At 46.9% G+C, this 25,641-nt stretch overlaps 1 protein-coding gene across 5 annotated transcripts in view; it reads right to left on the bottom strand.

Moving 5' to 3' along the window:
- Positions 1-25,641, bottom strand: part of MAK (male germ cell associated kinase) — a 420,577-nt gene that overhangs the window by 287,110 nt on the left and 107,826 nt on the right. For all 5 annotated transcript variants that reach the window (XM_069216975.1, XM_069216982.1, XM_069216967.1 and 2 more), the window contains one exon: positions 13,752-13,806. In XM_069216975.1, coding sequence (XP_069073076.1) covers positions 13,752-13,806 — 55 coding nt within the window. The remainder of the gene's footprint in view (positions 1-13,751; positions 13,807-25,641) is intronic.

Here is a 25,641-nt window from a genome sequence, read left to right as displayed (position 1 = left end):
TTCTACTCAAGGTGTGGGATATTTATTAGTGGTAGTAGTATAACTCAATGAGTGAAGTAGGGGTAAGTACTGACATTTTTGGTTCTTTGTCTCTAATTTCATCTGGTTTTATGGTAAACAACTAGTAACTTAGACCCTCATTATGACAGAAGACCGCCAGCGCAGCAAAGCCCCCACCGGCCCTATAATGATGTCCCCGCTGAACCGGCGGGCAGAAACAGTGTTTCCGCCCGCCAGCCCAGCGGGAAACAGGGCCTTTACATTGACGCCAGCTCCAAATGTGGCAACAGCACCAGTCACGCGTTTTCACTGCCTGTAATTCGGGCAGTGAAATGCACGAAGGGGCTGTGCATGGGGGTCCCTGCACTGCCCATGCCAAGTGCATGTGCAGTGGCCCCCAGGCGGGCCCGAGCCACCCATTCCACAAGCCTTTCGCTGGCTGTGTAAACTGCCAGGAAAAGGCTGGCAGAATGGGACTCATAATCCAGCGCTGCCTTATCGGATCTGAAACGCCACCGTCAGGCTGCCTGGTGGCAGGAGCCTGGCGGTGGTGGCGTTTCCACCGTGGCGTGTTTGCCACGGTCCTAATAGGGCAGGCTGACCGCCACTACCGCGGCAGTCGGCCCACAACCGCGAGTCTGGCGGTCCATGGACCACCAGATTTATAATGAGTGCCTTAGTCTCAGTGTAGGAGCTCTACTTGGAGTCATTCTATTCACTTGTCCTTTTATGGTTCTGTTCTTCCTGAATGCCACACATCTTTTTATTTGTCTGGTTATTATAGTGCTGCACACTAGAGTTAGGAGGTCTTTACCAGTATCAACACATCAACAGCATAAGTAAGTTGCAACAAACAACTATAAGGATAAAAGACACATGGTGGTGAGAGAAAGGTGTAGTGCTGAATAAATCAGCAAATGGAACATATTGTATTTGATACATCTGCAAAATAATGTTTCAGGTTTTTGTAAAATGGCCAGAGTGACGGCTCAGTGTAAAGTGTTAACGGGAAGGATACCTGATTTCGAGCTGCTTCAGCTTGGAATGACAGTTTTGAAGCTTTGTTTGGTCAACATTTGGAAGGTTTCCAGGTTAAGGAAGCGTTGCTTCGGATTCCATTGCAGCCACTTCATAGAGGTAAACAGATTTTTGTACGTAAAACAAGCACGTTTGAAGTTATTTTAGCCTCCAAGGGGCGCCAATAATGTTATTGAGGATTAGGGTGGTGTTTACAAAAAACTCATTTGTGTCTGGCAACTCAGTGGAGGGCCAATCTTAGAGGAACCTGGATAGATTTAGTAAGACCTTCAAACAAAGCGTTTCCAAAGACAACAAGCGATTCAGCCATGGTTTGAATCACCTTGCAGAAATTATTTAGGGCGTGAAGGAGTTTCATCTTTTTTATTACATGAAAATGGCAATATATTGGTTTTGTGGCTCCTGATATGTGCGTCCAGGGTGAGAGGCGAGTCTATGTTAAATCATAGGGATTTCACTCAAACAGAGGTGTTAAGAAAGGAATAGTATATTTTTAGCTCTGATAACCACGTTGTTAAAATTTTGGTTGTCTTATGGCAGGTATGTAACCAACCCAGTTATCACCCTAATGAACGAGTTACTTACCTTCGGTAGCGACTTTTCTGGTGGATACATTAGCTACCTGTGGATTCCTCACCTCATGAATACTCCCATGGCGCCAGCATTCTACGGAAATCTTCTTACTAGTCTCTGCACGTCGACGAGGACGTCACTGTCTCGCACGCGACGCCGTCTGACGTCATACAGGCAATAAGAGGTCCTCGACGACGTGCGGACGTCAGTACCAATCATTTTTTACGTGCATGAGAACAACCAGGCAATGCAATGAAAGAACAAAGCAACATCCATTATATTGTAAAAATACACCACATTGTATGAATAACTGTAAATCTTTTTTATGTACATATATATATATATATATATATATATAAATAAAACTCTTTCTTTTTAAAAATATATACACACACCAAGTATATACATAAAGATATATACACATATACCCATATATATATATATATATATATAAATATATTATATATATACATCTATTGCACCCTCAAAGATCAAGAGGAGCGCACTCAAGGATTACTTGGCAAGACCATAAAGGCAACGGGGAGGCGGGTGGGACCGTGAGGAATCCACAGGTAGCTAATGTATCCACCAGAAAAGTCGCTACCGAAGGTAAGTAACTCGTTCTTCTGATGGATACAACTACCTGTGGATTCCTCACCTCATGAATAGAGTCCCAAAGCAGTACCACGCCCGGCGGTGGGTGCCTAAATGGTCAAACCAAGAAATCCTGCAGCACTGACCGTGCAAAATGGCCGTCCCTTCTAACCTCAGAATCTAAACAGTAATGTTTTGCAAAAGTGTGAAGGGACGACCAAGTTGCGGCCTTGCAGATGTCGACCACAGGAACACCTCTGGCTAAGGCCGAAGTGGCCGACTTAGCTCTGGTGGAATGAGCTCTAATGCCCTCAGGAGGATCCTTCTTTGCCAAAGAGTAACATATTTTAATGCAAAGAACAACCCACCTGGATAGTGTTCTCTTGTGGACTGCCTTTCCTCTCCTCTTGCCCACGTATCCAATAAACAGCTGATCCTCCAGCCTGAAATCCTTTGTTCTATTGATAAAGAAGCTCAACGCTCTCTTTGGATCCAGACGGTGCAGTCTTTCTTCCTCTTTGGAAGGATGAGGCGGAGGATAGAACGTGGACAAAGTAATTGCCTGAGCCAAATGGAAGGGTGAAACAACCTTCGGGAGGAAAGCAGCCTTGGTCCTCAACACCACCTTATCCCCATAAAAAGTTGTATAAGGGGGTTTTACTGATAAGGCCTGCAACTCACTCACTCTCCTTGCTGATGTTATAGCTATCAGGAAGACTGTTTTTAAAAACAAATACCTTAAGGGGCAAGAATGCATAGGTTCAAAAGGGGACCCCATAAGGAAAGTCAGGACTAAGGACAAATCCCATTGCGGCATAACGAATGGCTTTGGAGGATATTGATTTAGAAGACCTTTCAAGAATCTGATAACAATAGGGGATTTAAATAAAGATGGTTGGTCTGGAAGACATATGAAGGCTGACAAGGCCGATAAATAACCTTTAATGGTAGCCACTGCACAACCTTTCTGCGCCAGAGATAGAGCAAAAGACAAAACATCCGATAGATGAGCTTGTAAAGGATCAATCTGCCTCTCTCCACACCACGCAACAAATTTAGACCACCTATTAGCGTAGATAGATTTAGTGGAGTGTCGCCTGGCCGCTAATATAACATCCACTACCTCAGGCGGGAGAGAGAAGGAACTCAGGTTGCCCCGTTCAATCTCCAGGCATGTAGGTGCAGACTCTGGAGGTTGGGGTGTAGAACCTGCCCCTGCGACTGCGAGAGGAGGTCTGCCCTGAAAGGGAGACGGAGCGGCGGGCACGTTGAGAGTTGGAGAAGGTCGGAGTACCACACCCTCCTTGGCCAATCCGGAGCTATTACGATTACTAGAGCCCGGTCTTGGCGAATCTTCCTCAATACTCGAGGAATCAAGGGTATGGGAGGAAACGCGTAAAGCAACTGGCCGCACCAGGTCATTTGAAACGCGTCCCCCAATGCTTCCTGCATCGGATACTGAAGGCTGCAGAACAACGGACAATGCGCGTTCTCTCGAGTGGCGAACAGATCTACCCGAGGAAACCCCCACTTCTGGAAGATTAAACGGACTTGATCTGGATGGAGACGCCACTCGTGGTCTGCCGAGAAGTGGCGACTGAGACTGTCCGCACGCACGTTCAAGACTCCGGCCAGATGGTTTGCTATCAAGCAAATCCGATGGTCCTTTGCCCAGGACCATAGTCGAAGAGCTTCTCTGCAGAGAAGGTACGACCCCACTCCTCCCTGCTTGTTTATGTACCACATCGTGGTAGTATTGTCCGTTAGGACCTGTACCGACTGACCACGAAGGGAAGGGAGGAAGGCCTTGAGAGCCAGACGTACAGCCCGTAACTCTAACAGATTGATGTGAAAAATCTGTTCCTCTGGAGACCAAAGACCTTTGATCTCCAGATCCCCCAGATGAGCTCCCCACCCTAGAGTGGAAGCATCCGTTATGACTGTGGCCACTGGTGGCGACTGCTGGAACGGTTTTCCTTGTGAAAGATTGTTGCTTGCAATCCACCACTTCAAATCCACAGCAGCATCTCTGGAGATCTTGACAGTACCCTCTAGATCCCCTCTGTGTTGAGACCACTGCCTTCGGAGGCACCACTGAAGAGCCCTCATGTGCCAGCGAGCATGCGTGACCAACAGAATGCAGTAGGCAAAAAGACCGAGCAGACGAAGGACCTTGAGGACTGGAACTACCGCTCCGTTTCGAAACATTGGAACCAAATCCTGAATATCTTGAATCCGCTGAGGCGGAGGAAAGGCCCGACCCAATGTCGTATCCAGTACTGCCCCTATGAACAGGAGGCGCTGAGAGGGCTCCAGGTGAGATTTGGGCTCGTTCACCGAAAAGCCCAGGTCGAACAACAACTGGGTTGTTGACTGCAGATGACGCAACACAAGCTCCGGGGACTTGGCTTTGATCAACCAATCGTCCAAGTAAGGGAATACTGCTATCCCCTTCCTTCTGAGCTCTGCCGCAACCACCGACATCACCTTCGTGAAGACTCGAGGTGCTGAAGTAAGACCAAACGGAAGGACCGCAAACTGGTAGTGTTGCGATCCCACCACAAACCGGAGATACTTCCTGTGTGACTTGAGTATCGGGATATGAAAGTAAGCATCCTGCAAGTCGACAGACACCATCCAGTCTTCCATGTTCAACGCCAAAAGCACCTGTGCTAGGGTCAGCATCTTGAACTTTTCCTGCTTGAGGAACCAATTCAAGATCCTCAGGTCCAGAATTGGTCTCAAACGACTATCCTTCTTGGGAATCAGGAAATACCTTGAGTAAACTCCTTGACCCCTTTCCTGCTCCGGGACCAACTCCACCGCGCCCTTTAAAAGGAGGACTTCCACCTCCTGTTCTAGCAACAGGAGGTGTTCTTGTGAACAATACGAAGGGCGGGGTGGGATGAGGGGCGGAAACTCCCAAAAGGGAAGGGTGTAGCCTTTTCCCACAACACTGAGAACCCAAGTGTCCGACGTAACAGTCTCCCATTTGGTGAGAAAATGCTGTAATCTTCCCCCTACAGGAGAGGAGTGAGTGGGAAATGGTGGAAGCCTAAGGCTGCTTCCCCTGCTGCACCCCGCCAGAGGATGAGGAAGAGGCAGAGTGCTGCTGAGAGGCTCCCCTGGTGCGGACCCTACCCCTCCCCCTAAAAGATCTATAGGGGTGGGAAGAGGCAGGTTGCTGATATCTTCCCCGAAAGGAAGAGGAGGAAGAGCCACGCCCAAATCCACGAAACCTCCTGAAGAATCTGGAAGAGGCCGTGGAAGAAGGAGCTTGGAGTCCCAACGACTTAGCCGTGGCCCTGCTCTCCTTAAAACGTTCCAAGGCCGAATCAGCCTTAGCCCCAAACAGTTTGTCCCCATCAAACGGGAGATCCAACAATGTGGACTGTACATCTGCCGAAAAGCCCGAGTTACGTAGCCAGGCCTGTCTCCTTTCCACCACAGTTGTGCCCATTGCTCTGGCTACCGAGTCGGTGGTATCCAGTCCCGTCTGGATAATTTGGGTCGCAGCAGCCTGGGCATCAGAGACAAGATCCAAAAGACCCTGGGGAAGCTCTGTAAACGAAGAGGAGATGTCATCCATCAGAGCATGAATATACCTCCCCAGGATACAGGTCGCATTAGTGGCTTTTAACGCCAGACTGCAGGACGAAAAAATCTTCTTCGACTGCGCCTCTAGCTTTTTTGAGTCTCTGTCCCCAGGCACCGTCGGGAAAGAACCAGGCGCTGATTTGGACGAACAGGAGGCCTGCACAACCAAGCTCTCCGGCGTAGGGTGCCTAGATAGGAAACCAGGATCAGTTGGAGCCGTCCGATACCTCCTGGCCACGGCTCTGTGAACTGCTGGGGAAGATGCCGGCTTCTTCCACACCTCTAAAACCGGATCCAGCAGAGCGTCATTAAAAGGTAATAGAGGCTCCGCCGCGGCTGAGGCCGGATGCAACACCTCTGTCAAAAGGTTTTGTTTCGCCTCCACCACCGGCAAAGGCAGGTCCAAAAAACTAGCTGCCTTCCGTACCACTGTATGAAAGGAAGCAGCTTCCTCGGTATATTCCCCCGGGGACGAAAGGTCCCACTCAGGGGAAGTGTCCAGCCCACTGGCCGACTCCAGTCCACGCAGCCCATCACCCGAGTCCTCTAGCTCTCCTTCCTCTAGGGCTCGCTGGTACTCCTGCTCCTCTAGTACCCGGAGAGCACGCCTCCTTGAATGCAGTCGTTGCTCAATCCGCGGAGTCGACAACACCTCCGCCGAAGTCGGAGATCGGCGCCGATCTTCCGAAGCCACCGACGCCGCATCCGGCGCCACAGGTAACTTCGGCGCCGACTGAAGAGCAGATGAAACGGATGGACCCACCGGAGTCACAGGCCGAAATCTCGACGTCAACGGGATGGAAATCCCTGGGGCCAATCCCTCCGAAGCCATCGGAGCGGCCACCGGCGCCGACACTGGCGCCGAGCCCACGTTCCCAAACGGGAGAAAGGGCATAAAGGGTGCCGGCCGAAGAGGCGCAGGATCACCCAAAGAAAAGGCCAAAGGCCCAGCCGGAGCACCCCCTGGAGCCATCTGTTGGAAGATGGCATACATCGCATTCAAGAATGCGGAACTATCGGCTCCAGGGGTGGGAAAAGCCGGATACTGGGGTGCCTGACTCGGAGGCGACCCCGACGCCGGCCTGGGCGTCTGCGCCGGAGAAAACACCTGAGGCTCCAATACCTCAATCACCGACGCCTGTCCAGGCGAAGTTGGAGACGTCGGAGAGAGCAACGGCGTCGAAGGATGCGGCGTCACCGTGGGGCTGACCTCCCATGTCCTCCGGCGCCGATCCGGAGACCTGGAATGAGCCTCCCTTGAATGACGTCGAGATTCTCTACGGCGCCGGGAGTCTCGATGACGCCGATGTCTTGGAGAAGACTTTTTCTTGTGATGCTTCTCCTTTGACTTGGCCATAAACAGCTTCGCCTCGCGTTCTTTAATGGCCTTCGGATTCATGTGCTGACACGAATCACAAGTCGAGACGTCGTGGTCGGAGCTCAAACACCAAAGGCAATCGGAATGAGGATCCGTCACCGACATCTTGCCTCCACACTCACGACAAGGCTTAAATCCAGACTTTCTCTGCGACATTATTTCCACAGAGAAAGAGTACGCAGCAAGATATACACTGTAACCGCAAGAGTAACAGTTGCTCCCTCGAAGATAACCGTTTCGAATGCACGGAAAAAAGGGAACTGACGTCCGCACGTCGTCGAGGACCTCTTATTGCCTGTATGACGTCAGACGGCGTCGCATGCGAGACAGTGACGTCCTCGTCGACGTGCAGAGACTAGTAAGAAGATTTCCGTAGAATGCTGGCGCCATGGGAGTATTCATGAGGTGAGGAATCCACAGGTAGTTGTATCCATCAGAAGCTGGTTTCTCTCATAAATTCCTGAGGTCTATTCATGTTTTGGGCACAGCAAGATTGTGTTGGTTAGTGATCCCCTTGTGTTATTTTTGCATAAGCAATTGTACTCACCTGGTTTGGAGCATTTCATACCGACAATGTATTTCACCTTGCTCCAAGAAAACGTTCCTTTTTTCGTCTGAAGTGCAGCGTTCCAATTAAAATTGTAGCTGCACCTTTGTTAAAACATTTGTTTCTATAATCAATCATTTATTTCCCTATTCTTGTTTTGCTCTTTCCTCCTGCTTTCATTATGAGCAGTGTTTTTCTGCAGGCATAGACCTTGACAGGGTTAGAATTTTACTCATTCCAAGTTTGCTAGTTCTTTCTAAATTACATTTTTTCTGCGTCGTTTTTTCAAATAACTAACTTCTACAGCTGGAAAAATTAATTACAGCCTTTAGTTATTAAATCTTGCAATGTGCTGGTCTGCATTTATCGTATAGTATGGTGACCACAATCCCTCTCACACTCCTAGACAAAAACAAAATGGCAGCCTTGATTACTCCAATTAAGAAACCCCCTTGTTTATGCAGGACACTTCGTCAAAGCTTCCTTTAAGATATATATATATATATATATATATATATATATATATATATATATATATATATATAGCAGGATTTTAAACTGTTCTCTGCTTGTAGTTATCCTACATGTTTTTTTTACACCAAAGCCCTTATCCAGGAACAAGGCCAGGCTTTGGGCCTATTTGAGGGGAATTAACGTCTTTAGTGAGCAGCGCCTGTTCTTAGTAGAAGGCAGATTCTGGACTAATGGGAAGCACATACACTTTTCACCCCAATTAAGAGATGCAAATATGGGCATGTTTTCACCTCTTCGAGTTTTTTGTTATTTTTGCGTAAATGTCTTTGTCAAATTTCTTTTTCTTTTGAGGACACTGAACAAATGGGAGTTGTAGAGCTTTCAAGAAATGTTTAAGTACCACTAGGGAAGTGTATGCAACAGAGGAGCAAGCGGGAGGGAAGCAACAGGAAGTGTGCAGTGGGGAGTTGAAATTAAAAAATAAATACTTTAAAACGACTGGGTGCAAAACTGGGAGGCCATCAAAGTGTTACTGTTAAAAACGGGGAAGGATCCAGGAAGGCATTCTTCACATGAGACACTACCTTTGCTAAACACAGATTATAAGCGTTTTAGTAACATGAAAAAGATTCTGCACTTGGATGACATAGCTGAAAATAATAAATCAGTTGGTATTGCTCGTCCTAGATGTTGAAAAGTGACTAAACCGGTAGAACTGAGGTTCCTGAAAGCAACTGTTAAATGTATGGGATTCGGTAATGAACTACTGAAGTGGCTGCAGGCAGGATATCATTCACTCAGGCAAAGATAAGATCTAATGGATTCCTGTGTGATGGAGTGCATATTGGCAGGGGAAAAAGACAAAGGTGGCTCCTATCACAACTTCTGTTTGCGGTCTACCCAGAACCTTTGGCTCAGGTCATAAGGGATAATCACATTAAAATGCTAATGCTAAAGAGAGATACTTTTAAAACTGCATTACTTGCAGATGATATCCTCCCGACACTGATAGACCCATTTGCCTGGACCACACAGTTAACAGTGGAGTTGGAGGGGATGCCAGCAGGCAGTGGGGGTTAAAGTAAATATGACCAAGTCAGAGGACCTTTGGTCTCAGTCAATAAAAAAAACGCTGAGAGACTAAGGCACAGAACACCATCGCAATGGTCTTACATATGGGAGAGATGCTTATGAATTGATATCACTCCCACACAAAGTAGCCCTGAACCCAAAGAACATGACACTAAATATCAGTTTTGTTAAATGGTGAGATGGGCGTGACCCCGAAACCTCAGGGATCCTCCGCCGACTCTTATACCTCTCTCAGTGAGGAGACTCCCATCCCAGAAACCGAGCAGAGTCACTGACCATGTGCTGTATAAGATACACTAAGTGTACTTAGGATCAAAGGAGCAGTGTAATCATCGGACAGTCCAGACTCAAACATACGAACCTTCCAACCCGACTCTGAGAGGAGCCCAGAGCTCCTGCTCCTTCCTCCCCCTTTTGGAATCCAACATGGAGTTATATACTAATGCCTCTATCGAATCCAAAAAAGTCAGAAGCAAAACCGACACCCATTTTCTACAAATTTCTCTTCTAGCCAACAATATTATATAGAACAGCAGTTTCTTCTTCCCTTTCTTTATTGGTGTCTTGCGTTCCTGAGGTAGACCAAACGACCAGGGAGGGGACAATTTGGCAGTTGATCAGAAGTACCCCCCTAATTACCTCCTCCACCTTACCCCAAAACTTTGCCAACTGGGGACAACTCACAAACATATGGAGGTCATCTGCCTCATCCAGGCCACAGTTTTTACAAGCCCAAACCCCTCCTTGCCCAATCTTAGATCATTTTGCAGGCGTCCAGTAGGCCCTATGGATAGTATAAAGATGATTCTTTCTCAAATACGTGGGTTGGACTGTCTCGTATAGGAGGGCGTTAGAAGCTTCCCAAAGATCCATGAGTTGCTTGCCTGGCAAATCTTTCCCCCACACACTCTCCGGATAATGGAAAGCTCCTTCCACTGTCTCCATGATCAACCAATAAAGCTTTGCTGTCCCATGTCTTATAAGGGGGTTAGAGTATAAAAACTCTTACAGCTCATTTGAGGCCCCTACTTCCTCCTTCACATTCTTTAACCCAATGGAAATCTGAAGATATTTAAACCTGGATAAGCGACCTCCAACCTCCCTGTTCAATATCTCACAGGACGCCAGCATCCCTTCTTTAACCAATTGTCCCCAAAGGAAAAAGTTTGCCTCTTTCAAAGGGACAGCCAACTTGGCTCTAGTCCACTCCGGGGATCCCTGTGAGTCCCAAATTGGTGAGTACCCGCTATAATATGGGAGTTTTACGGCTCTTCTCAGTTCCCACCAAAGTTTTACCCAATCCTTAATTAACTTCAACCTAATTTTTTCGAAGAACTTAGGATCACCAAACTTGTGCAAGACGTCCACATGATGTATACCACAACATTTCAACATAACCCTAAACATTCGTCCCTTCTCAGAATCCCCCAGTTCCTCCCTTAATTCCTTAGAATTATTTAAAAAAAATAACCCATGCATAGCGCTTCCTCCTCAACTTCTTCCAAGCAATGCGCACACCTTCTGAAGCCCAAATGAAGCTATCTATTTCTCCCTGAAACTTACTCAACCACTGTTTCTCAAATATCAGCGGGACTGCATTAAAGATAAATAGCCATTTTGGAAGAATTTTCATCTTTACTAAATTCACACGTCCTATAATTGTGAGGGGGAGACTGACCCACTTTTTCATCAATTGTGTTGATTCCCTCAGGATCTTTTTAAAGTTAACCTCTGCAATTTTACCTACTTCTTGCGTTATACTAACTCCTAAATATTTTACTTCTTTCTTAACTGGGACTCCGGTTACCTTCATATTCAACACCATTACTTCCGATTTCTCACCATTAACAGCAAAACCGCTAATCATCCCAATAGCCCCCGACTGTTCCTTCAAAACCTCCAAGGTCTGGGTCAAGTCAGATGTGTTCTTGTTCCAATCCCCACAGCAAAACGGGAGTACCCTCTGATCCCTCCTAAGTTTGCAGACAAAATGCTCTAAATATATATTAAAAAGCAATGGTGATAACGGGCACCCCTGTCTCGTGCCCCTTTTAATTTTGAAAGATGAGGATAAGATTTTATTTACCAAAATCCTAGCCTCTGGGTCCTGGTAGATCCCCTGCAAAATACCCAAAAATGTATTTCCTAAATTAAAAATCTCACAAACCTTCCTCAAATCAACCCACTTTACCCTATCAAAGGCCTTAGTGGCATCCACCAAAACTATTGCCAAGGGATCCCCATGAGTAGTCGCCAAGTCAACTGAACCTATCAAGATATGTATCAAATCCTGCATCGACTTCCCCTTCATAAAGCCTTTTTGATCCTGATGAATAATTTTTCCCAGGACCCCACTTAACCTGTCCGCCATCATTTTCACAAAAATCTTGTAGTTATTATTTAGCAGTGAGATAGGTCTATATGCATCACAAGATCTTGAATCCTTCCCAGGCTTCAGAATTACTGTAATATTTGCTTCCTTCCATGTCAGGAGCATTTTACTTCTTCCCTTCTAAGATGTCATTACACAGGTCCAAAAAATAAAAAAAAAGGGTTAATACAATCTCCCAAGTACCAATAAATTTCTAATGGCAAGCCATTTGGGCCTGGAGCTTTACCCACTTTGCCTGTTATAACTCTTTTAACTCATTCAATATTCTACTATCCTCCTCGCACAAAGAGCCCAGGTCCAAGCTCTCCAACCAGCCTACCACATCGTCTGTACATCCAACTCCTCAGCATATAACTCAGAAAAACAAAATCTCGAAAGAGTTCACTAATCTGGTTATCACCCTTTTTTATCCTTCCTGTATTAACCTCTCTAACCTCTATGACCCTACCTTTTTCTCTATCTGCGTTCAACTTCCACGCTAATATATTTCCACAGTTCTCCCCATATTCAAAATGCTCCATCCTATATGCCTCTCCTCTTCCTGACCCTACCCTCAATCACCCCCTCTATCTCCGCTCCCAGCATTAAACAAACACTTTATAGGTTATCCACCTCCTCAAGTCCTGGACTAGCCAACATGGCCTCTACCTGTTGTATCCCCTCCTCCAACCGGTATATCTCTTCCTTATGTTTTCGCCTTCTGTAGGAAGCCTTACTAATTAGCCTTCTGCAGAGAAATGCATTAAAGGAATCCCACACCAAAGCAGGTGGGGCAGAACCTACATTTAGAGAGAAAAAATCCCTTACAATCTCTTGTAACTTTGCCACTATCTCACTTTCTAACAGGTTCGTTAAATTCTTGGCTCAATTTAAAAGAGTCCTAAGGGGCGCATAGTCTGGAAAATAATGAATAATGAGATAATTGAAGCAGCACTCTTAAATATTATGCTTATGTGTTGACCAATATTTCCTTAGTGTCATATGATGCTTGCCCCACACAGTGAACAAGCATCTTTTTATTCTACCTTATTAATGCATGTATTATCAATTGCTTTTATTTTCAACACAGGGGATGACCAGGTTAAACATTTTAAGGATATTAAGCAAAGCACTGGGTATTACACGTGAAAGAGGACATGGTGCCACCAGAGCATTGACTTCCATGGAGAAGTGCTTCACATCACATGCAGATATGAAACATGCTGTCACCGCCATATATCACACCATACAGAAACTTAAAATGGAAAGCAATGTTATTTACAGAGATACATGGGAGACGGAATGGAGTCTCAATTTAGACAAGGATGAATGAAAAAGGTATTCATTAGAAACACAAACTAAACTAAGCATGCCACGAGCAAAGAATTCTGGAAGAACAATTTAAGAGATTACAAGTAGCAATATAGAGAAATGCCCTGAAATAATAATGTTGGGTTCCCATTTGCAAGAGATATATCCTTTGCTCACAAAGAAAGGTAAGCTTATTGCCATTTTACTTCTGACAGCCAAACAAGAAATATTGGCTATCTGAGGAAATTGAAAACTCAAACATTGGAAACTTGGTGGGTGAGGATATGGTCCATATAGGGCATGGGATTTTTTTTTAATTCTATGTCATATTCCACATGTAAATATTTGTTATATTTAAAAGACATTTGATAGTGATGAATGAATAATCTGTTCATAATTAAATCCTTATAGCTGTGAAATGGTGCAGGATTAAATAATTTCTTCTCCAACCTTGTTAGATTTAGAAGAATTTGTCGAATAATAATTCTCATCCTTTTTAACCAGTTTTTAATCGCTATATAAACACATCAATTTTTGTGCTTTTTATTAAAGCTTTGTAACACCCATGTTTTGCGTATAAGACCTATGTATGGATGGTTTTGGACTTGTGACTATACCAGTCATTTGGCTGTTAAAGATGAAGTTAAGTTAACATTTAAATAAATGCAAAAAAGTATCAACAATCAACATAAAATATTAGTACCAATGCCACATTTCCTTCCATAAATAAAGCTGTGCGTAGAATGACATTTTTAAAAGTGATAGAGGGTCCATACCTTGACTTCTCTCAAATTCATACATTCATCCCAAGAATAAAACTTCCTCTTTATCCTGAAAAAACAAAAACACAAATGAGGAAATAAAACCAAAAGGTTTAGTTGTTAATATTAAATAAAGTACTGTTTTGCCCTACTCCAGCTTAACAACTACATATTTTGTGACATGAACTTCCAAAATCATTCTAAACATCTGACATTTCTTTAGGAGTGTGGTATGGGAGGACAAACCACACAATATGCTGTGTGTTACTGAGGCCAAAACAAAGCACCAGCACATGCAATGATATACACAGTTGAATGTAAAAAGCACATACAATGCAGGTTACTTAGGCACATTAGGCTACACAAACCAACTGTATCCTATTCACAATGCTCAGACATACTACTGACTAACCTACGGACCATAGGCTACCATTGTGTTATGTTTCTAAACTGAAAAACTTTGTGCACCTGGATATGTATGTGGAAATGTTATACGGAATTGATGGGGTTGGTAGGTCCATAGGTGCTGGATGTAGGTGTGCTGGGGGTGCTGCAGCACCCCCAAAATAACCATGTTGGTTTTCAGAATGTGACTGAGCAATAAAGATGTCTTCAGGTCATTTGTCATCTTGGCACAAGGTCTTTTTATCTTGCACATTTGTGGTGGGTTGAAAGAAAGAGGTCAAACGTCAGGCTATGTCTTTTGACAGATTGCTGTTTATTCCTTTCATATTGAGGTTGGTGTTTCCTTTCCTTTCTCTAACTGCAAAGTTAGAGTGTTTTTTTAATATGAACTATCCAACAGTCTTGTTAGGGTAACAGGATTGAGAAAAAAAAGCTGTAGGAAGTCAGTTTATTTTCTAACACCGAACAAAATTTACATGCCTGTGGGTGAACTGTAAAAATGTTTCACATTACATAAGCAATAATGAAACAAAAAAATAAGCCTCTTTTTGTAATTCCGAGGTGCGAGGGAAAGATGTTCATAGGATCAAAACAAATGAAGACAATTCTTCGGTACGCACAAATGACAAACATTTGTGAAACCCTATTAAATAGGTTTATCAGTAAAATATGTCTGTGCAAAATAAGTGGCCATTTCAATGGAAAATTTGATGTCTTTAAAAACCAATGTGCTACTATTCCATGTTTTAATATTACATTTGTGACGTGTGCCTCAAAATGCACCATTGACTGCATACCACATCCTTAGCAGTCACCTGCTGAATGGATAGGGATCATTTGCGACACTTGTTCTTAGTGCGATGCTTGGATTTTTCACAATCCTTATGATTTCACTGATGCAACATTAATGTCAGCACCACCACTCTGAAAATTGTTCCAGCACCACTAGGTAGTTCTCATACATTGATTTTCATTCAAAATACAAGAGAGAAGTAGAAAAAGCAAAAATAAAGTAACTGTCCTGTTACTCCACTCCCTAAGCATGAGACTGCTTGAAACATTAATCCATTTCACCAATGCCAAGGCAAATCTCTCTGTGAGCATTCCTTAATACGAAATGAGGGGCCAAAAACAGTGTGAACATACATGAGCTGGTCACCCAGAAATGTCTGCATCTTATGGCACTCACTTGAGGCTCAGTTCAAAGATACATTAACTCAAGATTTTGTCGACATCCTGCAGGAAAATTAGAAGATTCTAACTAAGAAAAAGGTTACAGGAAGATAGGTAGTAGAAATCCGAGGACCTGCATGTGAATCTCTTAGTACTAGGATATTCCACAGCACAACACTCACTCATATGTTTTGCGCTAGTGTTTGTTGCACGGTCAGTTCGGTCATGTCCCTTGCCCAGGAAGAAGTACTCAAAGCCAGGTAGTCCATGGCAAGTGTGACTCAGGACCATACCTTTTCTCTCAGCATTTTTTTTTTATCGCCATCACTCCCCTGTAGCGCTCATGTGCAAGGCTCACAAGCTTTCAGGTAAGAGTCTGAATGTGTTTGAATGCAAAGATCTCTTCTTTATTGACCCCTTCACTGACCTGGCTGTTATTGTTTATGTGCCTCCACCTCTGTTGCTTCATGATACTTTTCACCACTTCCAGAGTGACATCGTTTGTTGTTTCTTTGACCAGTTCCTCCACCGTAATATGGGTTGGAGTATTTTGCCGCAGGGCAAAGTTGATGTATTCATCGGCCATGGAAGAGGTCTGTTTTGTACTTGGCAAAAGGTGTCTCAATATAAAAATCAACAGGGTTGTGTTGCTTCCTTGGTTTGTGAACAATTTTGAAGTCATAGTCCATAAGATGTATCCTTCACCTCTCAATGCACGGCTGAATTTTCGCATTTGGGTTGTGACCAGGCTTGTGTTGTGCTAGGATGGTCCCTAACGGGCTGGTATCCACTGTGAGTTCAGAGCATAGAGAAGCATCGACATAAGTGAGGTGATCCACATGGGTGACAGCAGACCATATGTCCACAAATGCCTTTTCACACTCGGAGGTCCAGATGAACAATTGCCCATGTGGGGGGCTTAGTGTGGCAAAGTCTTTGATGTACCGAGAGCAGTAGCTTGCTAACCCTAGAAATTACCTCACTTCTGCAGCGTTCGCTGGGGCTCATGCTTTGTGTAGAGTTTCAACTTTGCTCAAATCTGGTTGAAACCCCTCCTGGGAAAAATATGCCCAAATAAGATAATTTCCTCCTACTCCAGCTCACATTTGTCCTCCCTAAGCGTCAGTCCAACTTTTTCCAACTGACTGCACACTTCTCTTAGTGCTCTGTAATGCTCCTCTCTCACGAGACAGAATACCAACATTTTGTCACTGTAGTTTAGACAGTTTTTATGGTCCTTATTACTCTCCTCACCATTTCCTGAAAGATCGCAGCTGCTGATGACACAGCAAAGATAAGGTGTTTGTAGCAGAACAACACCGGGGTGGATAATGTGGTGATGCAGCGTGTCTGAGGGGCATGCGTCAACTGGTGGTAGCCTTTGAAGAGGTCTAGCTTGGAGAAATCGGAAGCTCGGTTTAAACAGCTGATCATTTTTGTTCAGTGGGGACCTTTGGTGTCTTACTCTTTCTATGGCCCTGTTCAGTAGACGTATATCTACACAAATGCATATTTCTTTTTAATTTTTATTCAGCACAGCAACGATGGGAGACACCAACAGAGTAGGCCCTTCATCCAGTTCAATTATGTCTTTTTATAGTAGGCTCTTAAGTTCTTACTCAACCTGCGGTTGAAGATGCACTGGAACTCAGCGATGATTCTGAGCTACGAGTTTGATTGCTTTGTTTTTTTATTTTATTTTATTTTAATTTTATTGATTTTATCATGTAAAACATACATTAACACAAACAGCCCCCCTCATCGTTACAGCAAATAATGTATGGAACAGCCCCCATCGATTACATCAGTGTCACATTCCACAAAGGGACATCAACAAATAATTCTCACATTAAGCGTCAATATCTAGGGACACTACTTCAAGCTTCCTCCATCAATTATCGAATAGCAAAGTCCACAGTAATAGTCCAGGAGGCGTGCTATAAGCAGCAGAGGACTAAGCATAACATATCGGAGGGGGGGGACAACAACAGAAAGAACAGACAGGAAGGCAGGTGGAGTGCACAGCCAAACTATACCAGCCAGACTCACTAACGCAAGTTATACCCGAACAAGGGGTGGGGGGGGGGTAGTAAAGCTCAAGCGCGGGCTTCTCCAACTCTTCCACTTACTCATTCCGGGCCGCCAAAAATTTATTCAGTGGTGCCCAAATATCCTTGGGCCGAGACCCTTCAGGCATCAAGTTCCAGAAAACTATCAGCTGATCATGACAAAAGGCGGCATCACGCAACCATTCAGACCTACGCGGCACTCTCGTCCCACCCCAGCACATGGCGACTCTACGCTTGGCCAACAGCAAAAGCAGACCCACCAGACGCCTGTACGGCCCCCGAATCTCCTCCACGCAGCGCAACCTTGGGAGAAACAGGTATCTCCAGGTCAACCATCTCAGAAATCGCTTTGAAAACCGCTACCGAAAAAACATGGACTTCGGCGCACTCCCACGCCAAATGCAGAAAACCCGCATCCGGCGCCCGACAGCGGGCACAACACGCATCCTCACGTAGCCCCAAGAAATAAAGCCCCCCAGGGGTATAGTATAGTCAGTGCAAAAATTTAAAGTGCAGCAGTCTAAGCCTATAATTCGGGGACAACGCCCTCATATGAGCACAACAGTCGCGCCACAGAGCCTCCGAGATGGGCTCTCCCAAATCTCTCTCCCATGCAATCCTGGAAGATTCCAAAAACCCACTCCTCTGCTCTTGCATGCAGTTATACAGTTTAGTGACCAGCTTGCTAGGCGACTGCGCACTGCAGAGAACCTCCAAAGCGCGAAACTCCAAGGGGGCCCCAGTCGGGCCGAACAATCGGGTCCGCAAAAGGGAACGAACCCGAAGAGCATACATACGCTGTAACGCCGTACCCTCACAGCCAGCCAGCGCCTCAGACGTCAAGCAAGCGGCCATCCACCAGCTCAGTCAAGCCAGCATCTCGGAGAAACCCTCGAACCCCACCATCCCGATACATCTGATCATCAGCCATCGCCATGACAGGCAAGGAAGGAGCAAAGGGCACAGTGACCCCAGATCGCTGCATCAACATCCCCCACGCTCTCATCGTGCATGCCACTGTGTCAATTCCCTTAACTCGAGGCGGAACGTGCCTCCCAAGCGCTCGCATCAAGCCATCCGGCCACACAGAGTCACTTTCAGGCGCCAAGTGCGGCAAGTATTGAATCAGGTTCAGCCAGTAATACGCAAAGTGCGCCTGAGCACAGAGATAGTACAACTCCAGATCTGGTGCAGCAAGCCCACCGAGTTCAAACGGTAACGTCAGCTTCTCCCAGGAAATGCGCGCACTACGTCCCACCCACGCCAGGCGGATCAGCGCGGAACGCAGGCGTTGTAAGTAGCCTCTCGTGAGCGGAAGGGGAAGATTCACAAATAGGTACAGGAACCTAGGAAGGACCACCATCTTCGCAATGGCAATACGCCCAAATCAACGATAGTGGTAGGGCCCGCCAAATCTCAACTTTCTCCTCCAGCCATGCCAGTGCAGCACCGTAGTTAGCCAGCCATAGCGTGTCATTATCACAACTCAGCTGTATACCCAGGTATCGCACCGGCCCCTCCGCCCAAACCAGAGGATAGCGAGATTCAAATCTTGTCACCTTAGAGGTCAAAGGCAGAACCGTCGATTTAGACTGGTTAATAGTAATGCCAGAAAAGGTACCAAAGCGCACAATCTCCTCTAACAATGTGTCCAGATTCTGACCAGGATTCCGCACATATAGCGCAATATCATCGGCAAACAGAGATATCAGGATAGGTCGCTGTCGGAAGTGTAAACCTCTATCATTATATTTCTGTCGCAGCCCTGCCGCCAGAGGCTCCATCGCCGCAGCAAAAAGGAGGGGGGGACAACAGGCACCCCTGACGCATTCCACGTGCAACAGGGGAAATGAAGCCGACATACAACCATTCGGGCGCAACTTAGCCGTAGGCAGAGTATACAACAATCTAATCCAATTTACGAAACGCACACTGAGTCCTACACGGCCTAAAAGGGCAAACATATAGTCCCAGGCCAAGGAATCAAAAGCCTTGAGAGCGTCGAGGAAGACTGCTGCCGCATTATCCTCCGCCACCAGTGAGCCCGCAACCGCGAAAAAGGTGCACAAGTTATGACAGGTAGACCTCCCAGGGACGAAGCCCGACTGATCCGGCACCACTAGCCTGGGGATGAGAGGCTGGAATCGCGCCGCTATCATTTTGGCCAAGATTATATTATCAATATTAATCATGGAAAGTGGACGATACGAATCGCATCGGGTCGGGTCCTTCCCAGGTTTCAGGATCGTCACTATCAGAGCCTCACGAAGCGAGGCCGGCAGCGACCCAGTCTCCAGGGCTTCCTCATACACCTCCAACAGGCAGGGGGCTAAAATATCCACATATTCTTTATAAAACGCTGGGGACAGACCATCTACACCGGGGGACTTATCTCCAGGCAAACCACGAATAGCCGCAGCCACCTCCTCTACAGTAAACGGTTCATCCAAATACTTCCTGTGCGCCTCATCAAACCACACTAGCGCAATGTCCTCAAAATACGCCTGTGCAGCAGCCGTACTCAGGTCCGCCGGTGCCGCATAGAGCCTCGTGAAAAATTCTGTAAACACTTGCACAACCCCACTCGATCCAGTCACCCTCTCGCCGTCAGCATCCACAACCTCAGTAACATAGTTACTGGCCCATGGTCTACGAAGCATATCCGCTAGCGTACGCCCGGCTATCTTACCCTCCCCGTATTGACGGGCCCGAGCATATCTCTCAGTAAAGCAAATTTCTCTGAGGAAGGCCTCTTCATACAACGCTACCTCTTGTCGAATCTCCGCAAGGACTTCTCCAGACCAACTAGAAGCCACTCGCCTCTCTAACTCAGCAAGCCGTCCCTCAATGTCAGCCATCTCCCGCCTCAAGGCTTTAACTATGCCATGTTGTTTCGAGAGGCAGACTCCTCGAATAACAACCTTAAATGCCTCCCAAAGAGTACCAGGAGACCTCACAGACCCCCGATTCTCGGCAAAATACAACTTAATCGCCTCACGCAGTTCCTCCCGAAAAGCCGCATCCCAAAGCACCCCTCGAGGTATCCGCCACATAACCGACAGGCCCAGTTCAGTTGGTATCGCCAACTCCAGACTAACCGGAGAGTGATCCGACAGCGTGCGAGGAAGATGATCCACTGCTCTAGTCCAGACCTCCACATCTCTGGTACCCAGCCAATGATCTATCCGCGACCAGCCACCGTGAACGTAATTCAGACACGTTCCCTCTCTCACACCTCCATGTCGCTGCCGCCACAAGTCCACCAGTGCGCCATTCCGCATCACTGCCTGTAAAGACTTAGCCGCAGAGACATGCTGCATCCTGGCCGAACTCTCACGATCCCGCCCCAGATCACTGCCCTGCCCCCAGCGATTCAACTAGAAAGAATTCTGGATCATCGACATTCGGGCCATACACCGCCACAAGCCGACAAGCTTCTGTCAAGCAACATACCACTCAGTATTACATATCTACCATTTGGATCAACTATGACCTCTTGCGTGCGCCACTGCAGTCCCTTGCGGATTAAGATTGCGACGCCACGAGCACAGCTGGAGTACGCGGAGCAGTGCGTCTCACCAACCCACCCAGCCTTCAGCCTACCCACGGTAGCCCTCACCAAATGAGTCTCTTGCAGCATACAAATATCAATTTCATGCCGCTTAACATATGCAGCCACCAGTCGAGCCTTCCGCCTGTCATTGAGCCCATGCACGTTCCAAGTCCAACACCGAACCACAGAAGCTTCCTCACCTCCCAGCCCCATCAGCCGTCATCCAACATCGCACACGAAAGCACGTCTCCACCTGCCAGGGACATAACAAGAGTACAACCAGAACAGCAGAAAAAAACAATTTCCCTACAATCAGCGAAAACCCACACCACCCTCCAGCCACTCAGGCCCCCCAAACAAACCCTTCCAGTAACCCACCCATTCAGTCCCAAAACCCTCCCCCAATTACAAAACCAGGAATTGACAGGACTCATCCCAGGGGCGATAGCCGGCCTAATAGCTCTCCACCCAGCGAGCACTAGGGAAGAGGGGCCCATGGGCCAGGATGCAAGCTACGCAGCAGACGGGACCAGGCAAAGAGCAGTCCAGAGCACTCCAGCAGCCCCAACCAATGGTATTAGGCCAACCAGAGCAGGTTTGTCATTATCACTTAAGGTGGCATCGTCGCGCCCATTCCCCGGGGCTCCGCAGCCCCCCGCACCTTAGGCAAACGTCTAGCAAACCTGGCCGCCAGCTTCGGATCCGTGAAGTACAGCAGCATGCCCTCATGTCGCACCCTCAACTTGGCAGGATACAATAGGGCAAATCCTACACCCGCTTGACTCAGCAGGCGCTTGGTTGGCAAAAAAGCACGCCTCTGAGCCTGCACATCAGGGGTGTAATCAGGAAAGAAGTTGATTTTTCCGAGTTCTTGTATAACAACGGTCTTCTCTCCCTAGCTAAACGGAGGACAGCATCTCGATCCCGGTAATTCAAGAGACGCGCGATAATTGGACGCGGAGGAGTCCCCGGTGGGGGCCGAGGCCCCAAGGACCTGTGCGCTCTCTCAACCACCAGCATCTGAGAAAGCTCGCCGGCAAACAATTCAGACAGCATCCGCTCCAGAAAGTCTTCCATGCAAGGTATATCAGTCGCCTCCGGCAGCCCCACGATGCGAACGTTATTACGGCGGGACCACGCCTCCAAATCCTTGTTCTTATTTCGTATCACCTCCAGGATACGCTCCATTTGGGCAATCTGGTCTCTATCACCCTGGCGTGCGTCTTCTATTTCGGACGTGCGTGACTCCAGTACCTCGAACCTGGAATCGTGGTCATCTACCCGGGCCCTGATGCGGTCAAGCTGTTCTGTCACATGGTCCAGCTGGGCGTCAATACCAGCCAGACTAGTCTTGAGTTCCAAAAACATGGACCTTACCGACACCTCTGGGCTATCCTCTCCGTTTACGACGTCACTGGGCTGGGGGGCAGAAACAGCACTCCTTTTTTTCCTACCCTCAAAGGTGAGTTTTGCTTGCCGTTGATCGGACTTGCCCATTATTCCACTCAGCACTTACAGCCTCCTGCCTGCGCCCGAGCAACAGGAATGGCCAGAGCAATGACCTCCCCAGGCCAACAGTAGAGTACTCCAAGGAGCCAGCCAGTCCACGCGGCTTCTCACAGTATACATTAGCACTATACAGGCAGTACGAATTTGTACTACAGTGGGGAGAGCGGCCCCCAGACAGAGCCCGCACCCCCAAAAGAGGGGACCCCCACTGCCTCGCCCTCAGTGAGTCGCCACAGTCACAGCCAGCATTACCACCACCTGGGCTCTATTACTTATCTCCAGCAGTCAGCTCAAAGTATCCAATTAGGCGCTCCAGGCAGCACTGCACTTGTCCTCTGGGGAGTACTGGCGAGCCCTCCCGGACACCACACCGGGAGGGGGCCTCACAATGCCAAGGCACGGCTCCCCCAGCAGTCCACGCACCAATGGCCGGCGCCCTCGACGGCCGCCGACCTCAGGGCCAACCTCTTCCATGCAGGGTCGGCCCTGGACCCAGAATTGGGCCAGCCCCACGCACGGCCCTCCGCGTCACCGGGCCCGCCAAGCCCAGAAGTTCCCGGCGGCCACAGCGACGGAGAATCCCAAGGGCCACAAGGTCCCGAAAAGTCTCCGTGACCGCGGGGCCGCCAGATCCCAAGTGCGCCCCGGGCCGCGGCCCAACTAAGCCGCTGATCGTCCCCCAGGAACTCCACCGCTCCCGGCCCGCATGCTCGCCCATAAGCGGTTCCGGGCCTCCGCCGACAGGCCCGCCCGCGCAGATCAGCACACCAGCTCCGGCAGCCCTCTCGCTCCCGGGACGTCAGAAGCATCCCAGAGGTTCTTCTCGAGGAGCCTACAGGTCCGCTCCCACCAGCACCGCCTCTAGGAGAATTAAAACAGATAAACAGCCCCGGGCCTGGCAGAGCCTCACACGGTGACGGCCATCTTGCCCGGCGGCCAGGCCACGCCCCCAAGTTTGATTGCTTTGTTGATATGAATGGCGACCTGAGTATCTTACAGATTTCTCAGCCTTTTGAAAAGCTCTGGGTATTTCTCCAAGATGTTGTGATGCTCCTACATATGATACATCATGACCACAGGTCCCATGAGCTGCAGAGCAAGCATGGTGCTAAGATGTCTTCTCGTAGTACATGTATCTCTTCCTGCACTGACATGTCACAGTGTCTCCACACATTTGCCTAGGTAAATTAATCACCAGGCATTTTGCACCGCATGTTGACACATCAACATTGGAGGGCGATCGTTGTGGCTTGGGTTTCGCAAGTTCCGCATCTAATGTTGTTTTAAATTTTGATATGCTGTTCTGTCTGTTTCCTCTCTTTTATCTGGGATTGAGTAGCACCAATGTGAAATGCGGCACAGCATTGTGGGAGGGGGCAGTGAGATCTTGATGTTTCTGATGCTGCTGGCCTGGTGTCAATCTCTAACTTCTTTTGTCTTTTTCATCGACGAGTCCCATGCATCCTCGGCTACTGGATGCCATTTCCAGCTAATCCTGCAGGCATTTCCCTGCCTGCAACTGCCATTAGGATCTGGCGCAGTGGTGCGTAGGCAGATAACTGTCTTGCTCTGAATGGTATGTGGCAGAAAGCTCCCATAACTATTTGTTTTCAATTCTTGCTTTATAAGTTGATTATTTTACCAATCCCCTTTGGAAAGTGCTAGACCCTTTCCCAGGGGACCTAGTACAACACACCAAATGCACCTCTGAAGTGGCATTCATCGTAACACAAAAACACCAAGTGGACAAAGCATACAAGACAAATGCTCAGGGATTCAATCAAAGCTTCAATCACTTAGGCTTCATTCGGTCAGTGGATCAATAAATCATTTCAGGCAATAATGGGCTAGAAGTCCTGTTCCTTCTTATTCCATAATTGGAAATTTCACAGATGGTCCCATCCTATAATCTTTAGCAATGAAGATCAGGTCTGGAGTAACCCAAAGCAAACACTGGATGATTTGGAGCTGCCTCCCTGCTTATACACCTTAGCAGAATTCATCTAGAGAGGTTTTCTCACGCAGTTCACATCTGAGGGCATATCTCCCTACAGTGCATGCCTGTCCAAGATCTATGCTCAGAAAAACACTTGGGGACAAATATTCTCAACAGAGGGCTAATTTTAACACTCCCAAGGCCTCTAAACACTGTTCAACTTATGTCACTAGATAACATACAGCAAAGTATTTATAGTTAATTATAGTGCATGTATCAGGATTAGAGGAAAGAGGCTAAAGACAGAGGCAATTTAGGTATGGTTGATGACTGTGCAGAAGGAGGGCATAGTGGATAAGATTCAATGAGGACAGGGATGTTGTTCAACTCTGTGTGGTCCATGTATTTGTGCATGACCGTGTGTATGATGTTTAGGCATGACGGTGTTTGAAGTGTAGATTCTTCAGCTTGTGCCTTTAACAGAGGAGGTAGAGTGCCTAGTCCAGTTCATTGGAGAGGAAGAAAAGTACTGTTTTTTTTTTCTGAACCGTCATTCGTGTCTAATTCTACCATAATCAAAGTACACACTGTTCATGAAATTTTACATTCGGTCATTGGCAAGACCTGTAGTTTGAGTATTAATTCACTTGTACATTCATACAAAAGGAGATATTGGCTTTCAAACCCCCCTACAAATTCGAGAGAAATTAGGGTAATCATACCCTATTGAGTGCACGTATCAATACTGATTTGAACATGTATTATTTGCTGCTGCTAAGAAAGAAGGCTCTTGGCGACTGTGATAATATTGCTTGACCTATGTAAAAAAGGAAATCTGGTGACAAGACCTACACAAGCAGAGGGGATGGCCTACTCATTCTGCAACATTGGGCCGATAGTATACATTTCCACTCAAATGCTCTATGGTTTGTATTGAACAAAATGATGTCATTAACCCGTCCCCACTCTCAAAACTAAACAAGAAACTACACTATATTCTTATAAGGAACCTCTAAAAACTAGGTACATGTCTTTGATAGTGGATTTGCAATCTCTGTAAAGTTCCCTACTCTCGAGAAACAGTTGACTAAAATAGTTTACAATCTTACACACTGATCCATAGGAAAGAAAGGACTGCAATAGTGGCTCTATACACACCATTCCACAATACATATACAAAGGCTATTAACCCTCACATTTTACATATATATATATATATATATATATATATATATATATATATATATATATATATAGAGA

This window comes from Pleurodeles waltl, chromosome 2_1, assembly GCF_031143425.1.
Source record: "Pleurodeles waltl isolate 20211129_DDA chromosome 2_1, aPleWal1.hap1.20221129, whole genome shotgun sequence".
Lineage (NCBI taxonomy): Eukaryota > Metazoa > Chordata > Amphibia > Caudata > Salamandridae > Pleurodeles > Pleurodeles waltl.
Note: the sequence above shows the minus strand (reverse complement) of the source record. Positions and strands in the feature narration are given on the sequence as shown.